The sequence below is a fragment of the Salmo salar genome, chromosome ssa13 (assembly GCF_905237065.1).
Source record: "Salmo salar chromosome ssa13, Ssal_v3.1, whole genome shotgun sequence".
NCBI lineage: Eukaryota > Metazoa > Chordata > Actinopteri > Salmoniformes > Salmonidae > Salmo > Salmo salar.
In genome coordinates this window covers 28,518,106-28,535,367 of record NC_059454.1, presented here as the reverse complement: position 1 = coordinate 28,535,367, position 17,262 = coordinate 28,518,106, and the positions used below count along the sequence as shown (strand labels likewise).

The following is a 17,262-nucleotide window of genomic DNA, read 5'->3' as shown; positions in this document are numbered from 1 at the left end:
CTCATTCACTACATTACCAAAAGTATGCTGGGGTCACACCATGAGAGGGCACTGGACAACACCACACACACCCAACAAACTAACTAAACTACACCATGTTGTTCCACATGTATTGTTGTCTATAGGTATATACTGTAAGTATACTCTAGGGTCCCCCAACTGGTGGCCCGTGGGTGATTTTATTTTGCCCCACAAGCAAAAACGTAAATTGTTGCACATAAGACTATAAAAACACAAGCAATTCAGCTCCAAGTGATTTTAATTTGGGAAATCTGTTCCAAAGTATTCCCATGCGTAATAGAGATACACTACATGACCAAAAGTATGTGGACACCTGCTTGTCAAACATCTCAATCCAAAATTATGGCCATTAATATGGAGTTGGTCCCCCTTTGCTGCTATAACAGCCTCCACTCTTATGGGAAGGCTTTCCACTAGATGTTGGAACATTGGAAGCAAGTCCCCGCAGCATTCAGCCACAAGAGCGTTAGTGAGGTCGGGCACTGATCTTGAGCGATTAGGCCTGGCTCGCAGTCGGCGTTCCAATTCATCGCAAAAGTGTTCGATGGGATTGAGGTCAGGGCTCTGTGAAGGCCAGTGAAGTTCTTCCACACCGATCTAGACAAACCATTTTTGTATGGACTTCGCTTTGTGTACAGGGCATTGTCATACTGAAACAGGAAAGGGCCTTCCCAAAACTTTTGCCACAAAGTTGGAAGCACAGAATCGTCTAGAATGTCATTGTATGCTGTAGCATTAAGATTTCACCTTCACTGGAACTAAGGGGCCTAGCCCGAACCATGAAAAACAGCCCCAGACCATTATTCCTCCTCCACCAAACTTTACAGTTGGCACTATGCATTTGGGCAGGTAGCGTTCTCTTGGCATCCGCCAAACCCAGATTGACAGATGGTGAAGCGTGATTCATCACTCCAGAGAACGAGTTTCCACTGCTCCAGAGTCCAATGGCAGTGAGCTTTACACCACTCCAGCCAACACTTCGCATTGCGCATGGTGATCTTAGGCTTGTGTGCGGCTGCTCAACCATGGAAACCCATTTCCCAGAGGCAGTTTGGAACTCGGTAGTGAGTGTTGCAACCGAAGACAGACAATTTTTACACACTGCGCGCTTCAGCGGTCCCGTTCTGTGAGCTTGTGTGACCTACCACTTCGTGGCTGAGCCGCTGTTGCTCCTAGACATTTCCACCTCACAATAAGAGCACTTACAGTTGACCGGGGTAGCTCTAGCAGAGCAGAAATTTGACAAACTGTCTTGTTGGAAAGGTGGCATCCTATGAAAGCCACATTGAAAGTCACTGAGCTCTTCAGTAAGGCCATTCTACTGCCAATGTTTCCCTATGGAGATTGCATGACTCTGTGCTCGATTTTGTACACCTGTCAGCAAATAGCCGAATCCACTAATTTAAAGGGGTGTCTGTCCACATACCTTTGCGCATGTGTGTATTTTGTACCTTTATTTTACTAGGCAAGTCAGTTAAGAACAAATTCTTATTTTCAATGACGGCCTAGTAACAGTGGGCCTTGTTCTGGGGCAGAACAACAGATTTTACCTTGTCAGCTCGGGGATTCGATCTTGCAACCTTTTGGTTACTAGTCCAACGCTCTAACCACTAAGCTACCTGCCGCCCCATATAGTGTACCTTTGTATAGTCACTTGTTGGACGCATTTGCAGTTTGTTTCGATTGTGTTTCAGATTAGTTTGTGCCCAATAGAAATTAAATGGTAAATAATGCATTGTGTAAATAAGAATAGAATATGTTTGTAAACATTTCTACATTAATGTGGATGCTACCATGATTACTAACTGTCCTGAATGAATCGTGAATAATGATGAGTGAGAAAGTTAGATGCACAAATATCATATCCCCAAAAAATGCTAACCTCCCCTGTTATTGTAATGGTGAGAGGTTAGCATGTCTTGGGGGTATGATATAAAATGCTAACCTCCCCTGTTATAGTAATGGTGAGAGGTTAGCATGTCTTGATGGTATGATATAAAATGATAACCTCCTCCGTTATTGAAATGGTGAGAGGTTAGCATGTCTTGGGGGTATGATATTTGGGCATATTCTATTCTCATTTAACATAAAAGGGACTCCAAAATGACGTAATACATTATTTACCATTATTGTCTATTTGGCACAAAATAATCTTAAACACAACCAAAACAAACAGCAAACGCATCCAACAGTTTGTAGAGTCACAAGCTTGATGTAATCATTGCATGCTAGGAATATGGGACCAAATACTAAACTTTTGACAACATTAATACAAATAAGTGAATTTGTCCCAATATTTTTGGTACCATACATTTAAAAAAAATATATATATATATATAAAAAATTAAATTAAAATACTAAATTAAAATTAAAATCGGTGGACTGTGTACAAAAAATGCTGTAGTTTCTAAACGATTCCCCTGGTATCATTTCAAATCCAAAGCGCTGGAGTACAGAGCCAAAACAACTAAATGTGTCACCGTCCCAACACTTTTGGAGCTCACTGTATGCGAGCCGACATAGTACTGACATCTTGTGGAAAGGACATAGCATCAGACACAATGCCTACTTTGATTAAACAGACATCCTTGGGTGTCATTAAATAATTGTAGCAAGTATTGTATAGTATCAAGGTCTGAGCAACAAATACAACACATAATATAGACATTGCAAAAGCAGCAGAGTGGAGTATACAAGACAGGAGGCTTACCTTACTACTGCTTCGGGCAACAGTGGGTATTTTGGTCTCGCTGTCTGACTGCTCATCATAGCTCTCAAACTCACTGTCGCTCCAACCGTTGTTGGTGCCATGATGGCTTTCTGGCCTCTGGACGTCCTCGTAGATGTCATCTGACACAACAGGGGAGACATTAAATCACACACACAAACATGCATCCATGCATGCATGCACAAACACACCACTGTATCAGAGTCCCCACCTTCCAGAGGAGAGAGGAGGCTCTCACAGGGCACGTCATCATAGATGACCTCTGGACGACTGGTCCTAAAGATTGCCTCTGAACTAGTCATGATGATGTCATCAGGGCTGGTCGAGTTGGTCATGTCATGGCGGTGGGTCGGATCAGTCATGACGTTATCAGGACTGGTGGGGCTGGGTGGGCTGTCTGTGCAGGCCAGACCATCTGGACCTTGCAGGCCCTCCGGACGAGACACATTTTCATTTTCAGGACTTGCTGCATCACCTGGACCTCCTACATTAAGAATAGGGGGAGGTTTCCCTGGAAGAGAGAAGTGCACCATTCCAACCTTAGATAATTGGTTAAAAGGCTCAATTGGGCACTACTACCACTCCCAGGTTTATTTTGCCGTAAACATAGTAAATAGCAAAGTAACCAGACTAAAATGGTGGGTAGTAGGCCAATAGACTACGTTCAATGTTACTACAAGATTACCAAAGCAAGGTCACTAGAAGAGACAGAGCAGAGGCAAGTCAATCTGGTGTACAATCCCACTGGATTTTCCTCTGCAATGGGTATCGTGGGCCACTTTCTGCAGAGTATGCAATCATGGCACATCATCATCAAAGAGGACGTCACATACCAAAGTGAGGCATCTGAGGGAAAGTGTTTATGCTGGCAGGAATCTGCAGGGTGACCGAAGGCAGCTGTATCGCACCGGCATTTCTGCCCGGCAACAAGAGCATTAGAGACAGGAGTCTGAAAATCTCAACCATCCCTACAAGCCTGACTACTGTGGGGCAAATTAGCTATGGCTCTCTCAGCGTTGAGAGAAAGCCTGTTTCCGTGTGGAAAAGTATGCCCTATCGCTGAAGAATAGGATTCATGTCCTGGTCAATAAATACACTCAAATTACAGAGGTGAAGGTGGCTGAATTATAAAGTGACAGATCTCTGGCCCCTGTAAGAAATCCAGTTGTATCTCTAGCTCTACAGTACATGTTTTGTATTTATATTAGGGAGTATTCAGTTTGCCAAGGGGTGTAATATGTTTAATATCCAATGAGGTTTACACAATGCAATGTCTATTTTCTACTAACTTTAACCCACATTTACCTGTATAACTAGGGATATCTAAGAAATAAAAAGCATGACCAAGAAAGACGAATTCCCAATATTTCTAAATGAATTTTGCTAGGCCTGCATTGGGTAGGATTTTGCTACGCTGGGTAGCTGGGTAGGATTGAGGTTGAGGTGATAGTGACTAGGGTTGCAAAATCCCAGGAACTTTCAATAAATTCCCTGGTTTTCCAGAAATCATGGTTGGATGATTCAGGGTATTTTTTGAAAGTTCCCGGAATTTTGCAACCCTGATAGTGACAGGTGGCTTATACTAGAGGAGCTTAGACTGTAGGTCACGTACAGGGTGGCTAAACTAGACTAGTGTTTAATATACCTTTATGCAGTCGCAGAGTGAGCTCTGAGACCACACTGAACCACTCCTTGGCTGAGGTGGCTCCATACGGTGCCTGAACTGAACAAATAATGCACACACTGCTGTGAGGACACACACCACTGAGATCACACATATGTGGAACCCAGATATCTCATATACACACACAACTGAGATCTCTCATAAACATGCGTACGCACACAGAAAGCGGAGAGAGACTCTGCCTATGAGAAAGAGAGACTGCCTATGAGAAAGAGAGACTGCCTATGAGAAAGAGAGACTGCCTATGAGAAAGAGAGACTGCCTATGCAGGGATTTGTAGCCAATCATGTACGATTATACTCAAATAGATGTCTCTGTTTTAGAGTAATGATTACTCTGTACTTGATTAATACAGCCTTGATTTGTCTGCATTTCATTGATAAGCCATCCATTTCCATTGGATCGATAAGGATCTGATTTGTTAAGTGTGATTCTGGGCTGGTGTCCCATGCAGTGCTGTCACATTTTTATTTTTCATTTCACCTTTATTTAACCAGGTAGGCCAGTTGAGAACAAGTTCTCATTTACAACTGCGACCTGGCCAAGATAAAGCAAAGCAGTGCGACAAAAACAACAGAGTTACACAAACAAACATACAGTCAGTAACACAATAGAAAAATCTATGTACAGTGTGTGCAAATGTAGAAGAGTAGAGAGGTAGGCAATAAATGGGCCATAGAGGCAAAATAATTACAATTTAGCATTAACTCTGCAGTGATAGATGTGCAGATGATGTACAAGTAGAGATACTGGGGTGCAAAAGAGCAAGAGGGTGAGTAATAATATGGGGATGAGGTAGTTGGGTGTGCTATTTACAGATTGGCTGTGTACAAGTACAGTGATTGTGCTACTTGTGACTCGGTATGATTGTAAAAGTAGGGAAGTGCACAATGTGTGACACCACAGCCCTGCTGAAAGATGGTCACAGACCTGTCTGAGTGTCTATGTGGGCAGCCTTTTTTAAGATAGGGGTGTAGTAGCACTCATTCATAGATCCTGCTGGAGATGGCATTGACAGAGATAAGGCTAGATATGGGGGCGAACATTACAATGTGTACTGGCTTATGACATTGTGTCACACAAAGTGAAATTACCAGGGAAAGTTATCTCAGACTATAAAACAACAAGGAAAAGTCAGATGTTACTTCTGAGTGTAATCATATTATACAGTACATGTACAGTGGGCCTGGGCCTACAATTTGAACTGAAAGCGTTGAAGAGTGTCCCTTACCTTCATAAATGCTATTTCTTCTCCCAGAACCCTCTGTGTCTCCTGACACTCCCAGCTCAGAGTGGCTGAAACATTAACAAATATGGGCATCAAAACATCTGGGAGTGACACTGCTGGGGAGATGTCATTTTAGCAGTAATTGATGTCACAGACGACAATTAATGTATTCATTTATTTTAATTTTACTAGGCAAGTCAGTTAAGAACAAATTCTTATTTACAATGACGGCCTACCCTGGCCAAACCCTGACACAGACGACGCTGGGCCAATTGTGTGCCGCCCTATGGGACTCCAAATCAAGGCCGGTTGTGATACAGCCTGGAATCAAACCAGGGTCTGTAGTGATGCCTGTAGCACTGAGATGCAGTGCCTTAAACCGCTGCGCCACTCGGGAGCCCCAATACAGTGAACATTGTGGTATATAACATAACATTACAGTGGATATTGTGGTGTACTGTATTACATTGTATAGCTAAGTTGATCAATATGGTTTGTGACATTGAGCAGTAAAAGTGACTAGATTCTCCTCAGAGTTAATGATCTCTAGTAACTTATGAGAACATCTGCTACTGTTTAACTTCTGCTCTCACCCAATTGAAACAAAGTTTGGGAAGAAATTGTGATGATATTACAGATAAGGTGTTTGAATAAATATATGAATGGGTTTCGTCTATACAGTTTAATCATAAGTCATTATAGATATAAAAGGTAAATATCCTACCCCTCAGGAGACCTTCTTCCCACCATCTCTGTGGAAAACAAAACATACACGTTTAGACTAAGTTATTACCTAGGTAAAAACAATGCAGTCAATAGCAGTCTCATTCTACAAGCTTATCTATGATAGTATGGCAGAGCTCACCCAGGCAATTATGAATGAGAGCCAATGGGACCATGACCATGCTGAGACAGACTCACCTGAGCTATTGGAATGAGGGAGTGAGTGCATGCTCTGGTCCTCCTTTCCAGCAGATGGCCATCCATTGAGCCTTGGCTTTACTGTTGGGTCTTGGGCAGAACTAGGGCCCATTGTGTTCCTTTTTGATGCAAGCCCCGCCATCACAGTGGCTTCAAAGCCCTTGGCCATGGCAGAGACAGAGTTGTCTGGTGTCGTACTGCACTCTTCGTCACTGTTGTCAAAGTCAAACTTCATACCTTCCTCTTCCTCATCATCCTCCATCTTAGAGGCCCTGTTGGACATAGGCACTGGAAACATGAGGGGAGAAAGTTAAACAAAATGAGATGTGCTGTTACAAATTACAATTATACAATGCATCTTAAATCATACCGGAGACAACACATTATTTCCAAAACACTGCAGTGATCTCATATGTTGTTAGTGTACTATTGACTACCAGCGCATCTGTTACTGATCAGCCATTTCTCTCAACAAATACTGTAGGTCTAAATTAGGTATTCTCACACTAAGGCAAAGTATTGGGAAGATTGAGGTCTGCAACAGCATTTACAGTATACAGTGCATTCGGAAAGTATTCAGACCCCTTCCCTTTTCCCACATTTTGTTACGTTACAGCCTTAAACTAAGATTGATGAGATAGATTAAATTAATAAAACATCTACACACAATACCCCATAATGACAAAGTGAAAACAGGTTTTTAGAAATTTTTGCAAAACAGAAATACCTTACATAAGTATTCAGACTCTTTGCTATGAGACTCGAAATTGAGCTCAGGTGCATCCTGTTTACATTGATCATCCTTGAGATGTTTCTACAACGTGATTGGAGTCCACCTGGGGTAAATTCAATTGATTGGACAGGATTTGGAAAGGCAAACATCTGTCTATATAAAAGGTCCCACAGTTGACAGTGCATGGTCAGAGCCAAAACCAAGCCGAGAAGTCGAAGGAATTGTGCATAGAGCTCCGAGACAGGATTGTGTCGAGGCACAGATCTGGGGAAGGGTACCAAAAAATGTCTGCAGCATTAAACGTCCCCAAGAACACAGTGGCCTCCATCATTATTAAATGAAAGAAGTTTGGAACCACCAAGACTCTTCAAACAGCTGGCCACCCGGCAAACTAAGCAATCCTGTTGGAAGGTGAACCTTCACCCCAGTCCGAGTTCCTTAGCACTCTGGAACAGGTTGTCATAAAGGACCTCTGTTCCTCATGGTCTGAGAGTCCTTTAGGTGCAAACTCCAAGCGGGCTGTCATCTGCCTTTCACTGAGGAGTGGCCACTCTACCATAAAGGCCTCGTTGGTGGAGTGCTGCAGAGATGGTTGTCCTTCTGGAAGGTTCTCCCATCTCCACAGAGGAACTCTGGAGCTCTGTCAGAGTGACCATCAGGTTCTTCATCACCTCCCCGACCAAGTCCCTTCTCCAATGATTGCTCAGTTTGGCCGGGCGGACAGCTCTAGGAAGAGAATTGGTGGTTCCAAACTTCTTCAATTTAAGTATGATAGAGGCCACTGTATTCTTGGGGACCTTCAATGCTGCAGAAATTTTTTGTTACCCTTCCCCAGATTTGTGCCTCAACACAATCCTGTCTTGGAGCTCTACAGAGAATTTTTTTGACCTCGTGGCTTGGTTTTTGCCCGGACATGCACTGTCACCTGTCTACACAGGTGTGTGCCTTTCCAAATCATGTCCAATCAATTGAATTTACCACAGTTGGACTCCAATCAAGTTGGAGAAACATCAAGGATGATCAATGGAAACAGGATGCACCTGAGCTCAATTTTGAGTCTCATAGCAAAGGGTCTGAATTCTTATGTAAATAAGGTATTTCAGTTTATTTGTAATAAATTTGCAAACATTTCTAAAACATGTTTTTACTTTGTCATTATGAAGTATTGTCTGTAGATTGATGACCAAAAAAATATTGAATCCATTTAAGAATAAGGCTGTAACGTAACAAAATTTGTAAAAGGGGAAACGGTCTGAATACTTTCCGAATGCACTGTAAATGTACTGTAGGTGATTTATATACTGCGTTATATTTTAATGCTGGGTTGGAACAAAAGCCTGTACACCTGGTACTGTAGCTCTCCAGGAACAGGGTAGGTAACTATCACATTAAACACAATGGTCTAGTCCAGCCATACTCAATAGGCAGACTGCATCCAGACCCAGAACAGGGTCAAAATGGACCGCAGGTCCCTACCAAAAAAACACCAAAAACATTTCACTTCTTAAGCCTCCCGGCAGTCTTTGTCATTTTATTTTTTAAATCATGTGTTTAATGAAAATAACTCCAAAATATATTTTCATAATTTCCCTGAGCCTCATTTGGTCCTTGAAATGCTCAGTCTGATCGTGTGGGCGTAATGAAACAAATTTGAAGATATTTACGCAGCCCTGATTGGCTGAAAGGATGGCTTAGAGCCCACCCCCTTACGCAGATGAAAAAGTAATTGGTCTATTATAATCAGATCACATTGGGATGTCATGATGTGAGCCAAAAGATCCATCCTACCTCAATTTCAGAGTGTTATTTCGAGGTTGTCCTTGTCCTATCACGCTCTAGCGACTCTTGTGGCGGGCCTGGCGCAATGCATGCTGACACAGTCACCAGGTGTACGGTGTTTCCTCCGACACATTGGTGCGGCTGGCTTCCGGGTTACGCGAGCATTGTGTCAAGAAGCAGTGCGGCTTGGCGGGTCGTGTTTCAAATAGTATTCGAGTACTACTTGTCTAGCCGCTATAGGTCTAGCGGATTATAGGTCACAGTGGTGCCAAGTCTAATAAGGAAAACACGTCGCTGGGCAGGACTAAACCTTAACATATGGGAGCATTTTGTTTTAAGGAGTGTAGCCTATGTCTGGATCTGCCTGTCAGTCAGAATCAAGCAGGAATAACGTCACCTTGCTGACTTGCCTGGGATCAATCAACTTAGACATATAAATCCCAGGACTCTTGGCCCTGTAGATGACAGTGGCTAACTAACACGCCACGCACTGTTATTCTGCTCCATTAAACCTTACCCTGTCGAAAAAAATGATTCAACTTGAACAGGTACATTGATGCTAAGTTGACGTTCATCCTCTTTCATGCCACAAAAAAAATATAGGAGCAATGAACCTGCCTAAAAGAGAAGCATGGGCCTAACAGGGCCTAACATTGCTCTGGCTAGTGCATGTTAACTGCCCATACGCCCATTCTCAGCAGGTGGATTCGTGTAGAGGGTATAAGGCATGAAACATATGGCCCGGGTGGCAGCAGAAGTCCTTCTGACGCAGCATATGGTCAGTAGGCTAAGGCCCCATGCCGGGAGCTCTCACCTTTTCCCCTAGCCCTGAAGGGATTAGGTAGCGCCAGACTGTAGCCTGGAGCCTGTTAGCTGCCTGGATGTTATCTCAGTGAAGTCAATAACAGCACTGCACTCTCTGCCTGGGACAGGTTCCTTGTTTATGTTTGAGTGTACAGATTCCTCAGGTAGCACGTAACACTAGTACTGCTACTGCCGCTGCTATGTCACTGTGTGGCTGCTGACCTAATTTAATGGTAAAACTCACAAGTCAATGTTTGTCTCCACATTGTTACCAAATAGGGTTTGTAAGGAATGCTTCTCAGATGGAACTTCTGCTTGAGGAAGCCCAAATAGATTCACAAATCCTTTATCACACATAGACATACAGTATGTACATTAGTACAGCCTGAACCACCTATCACCCACCTCTGTTACATAGTACTAATTGCTTTGTAAATTGTATATAAATGGGGAGTTGTTACAGAATAATCCCCATAACTCTTGTTTTATTTATGACTGTCTAATAAGATTTTACCTAAATCTCTTCTTTGTAAGGCAGAAATCTACAGCACATACTGATACTGAAGAAAGTAGAAACTCACCTGAGGTTTGAGGGATGGGGGGAGGTAGAGAAGCCATTGGTGTTCTCTGTGGTCACATCAGCCTCTGTAAAAGCAAACCAACCCAATGAATCACTGAGAACATTTTTTAACCTGATAGGATGTGACAAATGTCAATATCAGATTTGCTCCGATATAGATTTGTTAGGCCATTGGACTTTTGGGTCCATTGGATTTTTGGGGCCGTTTCATAATGACCTTTTTGAAAGTCTCAGCATAAAAGTTTGTTTTTCTTTGAAAATATCCATAAATGTTACATCACTGACTTATGGTAACATAGTTTGCCATGGGTAACTATCCAGTAAACAACTCCATGAAAACTTATTGCTGCATTTCATGGTGACGAAACACTGAACAACTCACTCACATGGTTTGTAATAGTTTCGACACTGCACCTCTCTCAACCTCAAACCTACACTTAGAAAGACAGCCTATGTGGAGAATAGACTGACCAGACAGTTTATTAGGTACTGTAATGTCGTGTGTGTAGGTGGCAGGGAAGTCAGTCGAAGGAGAATCGAACTTGGTATAAATGGAGTAGTTTAATAGACTTAACCAAACTCCAAAACCAAAGTTACATAATAAATAAAAGTGGGTACAAGAACCCGTCGCACACCAATACATAATACACGAACAATCTCTGACAAGGACATGATGGGAAACAGAGGGTTAAATACACAACATGTAATTGATGGGATTGGAACCAGGTGTGAAGGAAGACAAGACAAAGCCAATGGAAAATGGATCAGTGATGGCTAGAAGATCGGTGACGTCAACCACCGAACAAGGAGAGGGACCATAGTTTCGCTCCGCCGGGTTGAGCTTCTTAGAGAAGAAGGCACAAGGGCGGAGCGTCGGTGGCGTACCCGAGCGCTGAGAGCACGGCTCCTATCCCAGCTTCGGACGCATCCACCTCCACTATGAACGCCAAAGAGGGATCCGGATGGGCCAGCACGGGAGCCGAGGTAATCAAAGCCCTCAGGTGACTGAAAGCCCTGTCCACCTCAGCTGTCCACTGCAAGCGCACCGGACCCCCCTTCAGCAGTGAAGTAATGGGAGTCGCTACCTGACCAAAACCCCGGATAAACCTCCGGTAGTAGTTGGCAAACCCTAGAAACCGCTGCACTTCCTTTACCGTGGTGGGAGTCGGCCAATTACCCACGGCTGCAATGCGGTCACTCTCCATCTCCACCCCTGACATGGAAATGCAATACCCTAGGAAGAAGACGGACTGTTGGAAAAAGAGGCATTTCTCAGCCTTGACCTACAGGTCATGCTTCAACAGGCGACCAAGCACTTTGCGCACCAGAGACACATGCTCGGCGCATGTAGCGGAGTATATCAGAATGTCATCGATAAACACCACTACACCCTGCCCGTGCAGGTCCCTGAAAATCTTGTCTACAAAAGCTTGGAAGACTGATGGCGCATTCATCAACCCGTACGGCATGACGAGGTACTCATAGTGCCCAGAGGTGGTACTGAAAGCCGTCTTCCACTCATCTCCCTCTCGGATACGCACCAGATTGTAAGCGCTCCTGAGATCTAGTTTGGTGAAGAAGCACGCCCCGTGCATTGACTCTATCGCTGTGGCTATGAGCGGTAGCGGGTAACTATATCTCACCGTGATCTGATTAAGACCCCGGTAGTCAATACACGGACACAGACCTCCCTCCTTCTTCACAAAAAAGAAACCCGAGGAGACGGGTGAAATGGAGGACCGAATGTACCCCTGACGCAGGGATTCAGAGACATATGTTTCCATAGCCTCCGTCTCCGCCTGTGAGAGGGGATACACGTGACTCCTGGGAAGTGCAGCGTCTACCAGGAGATCTATCGCACAATTGCCCCGTCGATGAGGTGGTAATTAAGTTGCCTTCTTTTTAGAGAAGGCGAGAGCCAAATCGGCATATTCGGGGGGAATGCGCACGGTGGAGACCTGGTCTGGACTCTCCACCGTAATAGCACCAACTGAAACCCCTAAACACCTACCTGAGCACTCTTGTGACCACCCTGTGAGAGTCCTCTGTGGCCAAGAAACAGTGGGGTTATGACAAGCTAACCAGGGTAGGCCCAGCACCACGGGAAACGCAGGAGAGTCAATAAGGAATATACAAATTTTCTCTGTGTGACCCCCCTGCGTCACCATACCCAAAGGAGTGGCGACTTCCCTAATTAACCCTGACCCTAATGGTCGACTATCTAAGGCGTGAACGGGGAAATGCACATCCACGGGAACAATGGGGGTCCCTAAACTATGAGCTAACGCTCTATCAATGAAATTCCCAGCCGCACAAGAATCTACGAGCGCCTTATGCTGGGAATGCGGGGAAAACTCAGGAAAAGTGACGGACACAAACATATGTGCAACAGAGGACTCTGGGTGAGAATGGTGCCAGCTCACCCGGGGTGACGCCAGAGCGCCCTGCCTGCTGCCTCGCTTCCCAGAGGAACCAACAAGGCAACGACCAGCAGTGTGACCTCCGCGGCCACAGATGGTGCACGAGCGGAAACCCCCTCCGGTCTCCCTGCGCACCGCCCCTCCCAGCTCCATGGGTATAGGAGTGGGGATACGGGAGGATGGAACCACCAGACCCAGATCTGAACGTCCGCGAGTAGCCAGCAGGTTGTCCAGCCGGATGGACAGGTCCACCAGCTGGTCGAACGTGAGGATGGTGTCTCTGCAGGCCAGCTCCCGACGGACGTCCTCGCGCAGACTGCAGTGGTAGTGGTCGATCAGCGCCCTGTTGTTCTATCCCGCGCCGGCAGCTAGGGTCCTAAACTCCAGGGCAAACTCCTGTGCGGAGGAAACCCTGGCAGTAGGCAGAACTCCCGTCGTACTCATGTGGCATGGAGAGACGGATCCCACTGGGTTCAGGCGGGAAAGGGGTGCTCAAGAGAGACCTTGGTTGTGCTGGTGTTTGCGCTGGAAGAAGTCCCTGTCTCTCCCAGCGGTCCATAGTCTGGACAACGCGATCCATGGCGACGCCCAGATGGTAAAGCTTTACCGCATGATCCTGGACGCGCTCCTCCACCTCCATGGCCGGGGTACCTTCTCCTGCTGACTCCATAATTTGGTCAGAGATTCTGTAATGTCGTGTGTGTAGGTGGCAGGGAAGTCAGGCGAAGGAGAATCGAACTTGGTATAAATGGAGTAGTTTAATAGACTTAACAAAACTCCAAAACCAAAGTTACATAATAAATAAAAGTGGGTACAAGAACCCGTCGCGCACCAATACATAATACACGAACATTCCAAACGAACAATCTCTGACAAGGACATGATGGGAAACAGAGGGTTAAATACAACATGTAATTGATGGGATTGGAACCAGGTGTGAAGTAAGACAAGACAAAACCAATGGAAAATGAAAATTGGATCAGTGATGGCAAGAAGATCGGTGACGTCGACCACCAAACACCGCCCGTGTGTTACATTCTTCAGATGTATGTGGCAGATCCAGACATGCAGTAAAGACTTACTTTACTCAACCGTGAGCTGGGCAAGGCAGGCAGAAACTATAAACACGTCACAACACAGGATGACTATCATCTCAGGCATGAAAGATCATAAATGCTCCTCATTAATGATTAACAAATCAAAACGGCTCCCAACTCGGTGGACCTTTTAATTCTAAAGACACACCTACACTGTGGTCAAAGGGCTTCATTCAAAGAACGCTTGTCAAAAAAACAAATGGCTGTAGCTGAATGCAAACATTCTGATAAATGAAGGTGGTAGCAGCGTGCTGTTTGAGGGGGCGTATTGAACTTCTAGCTCTCACACTCCAGGGAGGGTCATTCCTGGCCTGTGTCCCAAATGGAATATCATTCCCTATATAGTGCACTACTTTTGACCAGAGACCATAGGCCCACAAGGGCTATGGTCAAAGTAGTGCACTATATAGGTAATAGGGTGCCATTTGGGAAGCAACTTTGATGAATAATTCACAAGGCTATGGGGAGAAGGACGCCCATAGATGGAGCGGTCTTATGAATAGACCCCAGCGGAGAGAAGCCTCTGATCTACAGTCAGTCTGAGAACAGAGAACAGCGCGTGGATTGTTTGGCTGAAGGGAACCCCAGTCAGTGACTGACTCCATACTCCCACACCCAGGACATTACTCAATCGAAACCTCTATCCCGGTTTCTGGGATGTATGTCGCAAACATCACTGCCCTACTGCAGCAAGAAAGCATGTAAAAACTACTGACATGTGTTGCAGCGGCAACAGTGAAGTTTTAACAGTGCATACATGTGTCTCTTTTAATATCGATATCTATAACTATATTCAACTAGCAGATTAGTTGTGTTGGTATTTAAAGTATTAAGGGTGGTTACTGCATTTAGTCAGGGACAAGAGATTGGACTACTACGCAATAGTCAGTTCTGCTTGATCAAAAATACGAGTCAGACAATACTGTGGGAATGAAAATTAATCTGCATCATTTTATGACCAGCAATTGAGTATTACATTTCAAAATGCACCGCATAACATTGCAACAAAATATGCCCACACATGACATTTCCCAGACTTTACGAGAGCATGTGACAGACCACATGCATCAATAAAGGTAATAGCTGTTCTTATAGCAGGTGCTGCAAACTAAAGTTTACCATGTCAGCCCATCCAAAGACATAAAAATAATATATGAAACTGTTGTACTATATATCATTACACCTAGACTTATCTCCCTAGGTAAGACCACAGGATCTTTTATAATAAGATACGTACACCTCTCTCTCTCCAGCAGTCAAAACGAGTCAACCTCAGGCATTTAAAGACCCTGTGCAGTATTGCAGAATTTGTTATCTACAATCTTTTCAGAATGCACTTCTCCTCAAAATGGGTTGCTCTGTAAGCTTATCAAGTGCACCAGGTCACTCTCCTGAAATCTGGAGGTCACCCCCCAACACATACACCTCCCCATCCTACATAGTCGGATCCAGGGCTTGTTGCAATGTGATGATGCAGAGAAACGGAGTGTAATGGACAGCCAACGACAATGAGATCTCACCTCCTTGTTCTCTGTAAAGATAGACATCAGCCAGCCGAAAGCCTTCCTCATAGCCCAGCCCTTAATCCCAAGGACTCTCCTCTGCACACCCCCAAGTGTTAACAACGAAGCCGGTTTGTCGAGTCTGCACCATCCCTAATACCCTCACTTGACTTGATGACCAAGCCCCTTCCCTTGAAGCTAAATCAAGGGAGGGTTGTAGATGTCCTCTGTACGGTCCACTCTCACACAACAGGGTTAGCCCTGAGCTTCTGGCTGTAACCAAACAAAGGCTGTCACTAGTTGCTGCTCCCACACTAGGATCAGGAAACTCTCCTCTCTCTATGCTTAGTGCTCTCCCTCCCTCTCTCCCCGCAGTGCGTTAACCGGCTCTTGATTGGCTGGTGGGGTGTTGAGCGCATTTATGCCTCCAGTGTAGGGATGTGCCGGTTAACGCACTGCGGGAGAAGAGGGAGGAAAAGGGAGGGAGGTTGAGCGCTAAAGCATAGAGAGAGGAGAGTTTCCTGATCCTAGTGTGGGAGCAGCAACTAGTGACAGCCTTTGTTTGGTTACAGCCAGAAGCTCAGGGCTAACCCTGCTGTGTGAGAGTGGACCGTACAGAGTTCATCTACAACCCTCCCTGGAGAGCAATGGTTGAGTTCGTTTTGCATGGCCCGGTGCCCCACGTGAGTGGAGATTTTTCTTAAGGACCAATGGAATTGTCTAAAATGAGCAAACCCCGCCTACCCGGGGCATGTACATGTACAAATTACCTAAACTAACCTGTACCCCAGCACATTGACTCGGTACCGGTACCAACTTGTATATAGCCTCTTTATTGTTATTTTATTGTGTTACTTTTTATTATTTTTTACTTTAGTTTATTTAGTAAACATTTTCTTAACTCTTTCTTGAACTGCATGGTTGGTTAAGGGCTTGTAAAATAAGCATTTCACGGTAAGGTCTACACCTGTTGTATTCGGGTATGTGACAAATACAATTTGATTCGACTTGAAAACAAACTCGACCATTGTCAGATGTCACCTATAGGCCTCTACTAAGTTACACAGGCACAATGTATTAACTCATTATACTGTTGTCACTAAACTTACCCTATTATAAAAATCTAAGGTTGTATTGCCTTATTTTTTTAAAACATTGTCTACAATGTATAGCTCCAAATATGTTTCAAAAGATCATGCCAGCTCATGGACTTTCAGTCCTTCTGAATTTCAGTGGTTACATTTCCCAAACCCCATCCCTAAATTTACCAAACAAAGTGGCAGGGTCAGGCTGTTGAAATGAACAGTTAAAAAGTATGTAATTCACTGACATTGAGCAATTAGCTCTGGCAAAGAATTGTTTTAACTAAGTCCCCTTTTATCTGTGGCTCTATCTTATATAGAGGGCTCCCGAGTGGCGAAGCGGTCTAAGGCACTATCTCAGGGTAAGAGGCGTCACTACAGTCCCTGGTTCGCATCCAGGCTGTATCACATCCGGCCGTGATTGGGAGTCCCATAGGGCAGTCCACAATTGGCCCAGCGTCGTCTGTGTTTTCCCGGGGTAGGTCGTCATTATAAATAAGAATGTGTTGGGCCTGGCACTGACTTGCCTAGTTAAATAAAGATTACATTTAAAATAAAATAAATAAAATAAAAATATATATATACAATTTGCATTTGTAAAACATGTTACCCTCATGAATGGTATTCACACCCCCACCACAAGAGGGCGACATAATGCTTTTGTAGCTTAATGGGTTGTAGTT

The 17,262-nt window shown here is 44.5% G+C and overlaps 1 protein-coding gene across 6 annotated transcripts in view; it reads right to left on the bottom strand.

Annotated features, from left to right (window-relative positions):
- The window catches only part of LOC106566812 (rho guanine nucleotide exchange factor 10-like protein), a 30,830-nt gene extending 14,811 nt beyond the window's left edge, over window positions 1-16,019 (bottom strand). For 2 of the 6 annotated variants that reach the window (XM_014135230.2, XM_045693106.1), the window contains exons 1-8: window positions 15,516-16,018; window positions 10,480-10,543; window positions 6,583-6,870; window positions 6,386-6,413; window positions 5,665-5,729; window positions 5,364-5,432; window positions 2,961-3,260; window positions 2,732-2,871 (exon numbers count right to left, since the gene is read on the bottom strand). In XM_014135230.2, coding sequence (XP_013990705.2) covers window positions 2,732-2,871; window positions 2,961-3,260; window positions 5,364-5,432; window positions 5,665-5,729; window positions 6,386-6,413; window positions 6,583-6,870; window positions 10,480-10,516 — 927 coding nt within the window. In that variant the 5' untranslated portion in view covers window positions 10,517-10,543; window positions 15,516-16,018. Of the gene's footprint in view, window positions 1-2,731; window positions 2,872-2,960; window positions 3,261-4,394; window positions 4,976-5,363; window positions 5,433-5,664; window positions 5,730-6,385; window positions 6,414-6,582; window positions 6,871-10,479; window positions 10,544-15,515 lie in introns of those variants that run through there. The other 4 variants (XM_045693103.1, XM_045693104.1, XM_045693105.1 and 1 more) reach the window with 4 other exon arrangements.
- Between the last annotated feature and the right edge of the window lie 1,243 nt (window positions 16,020-17,262).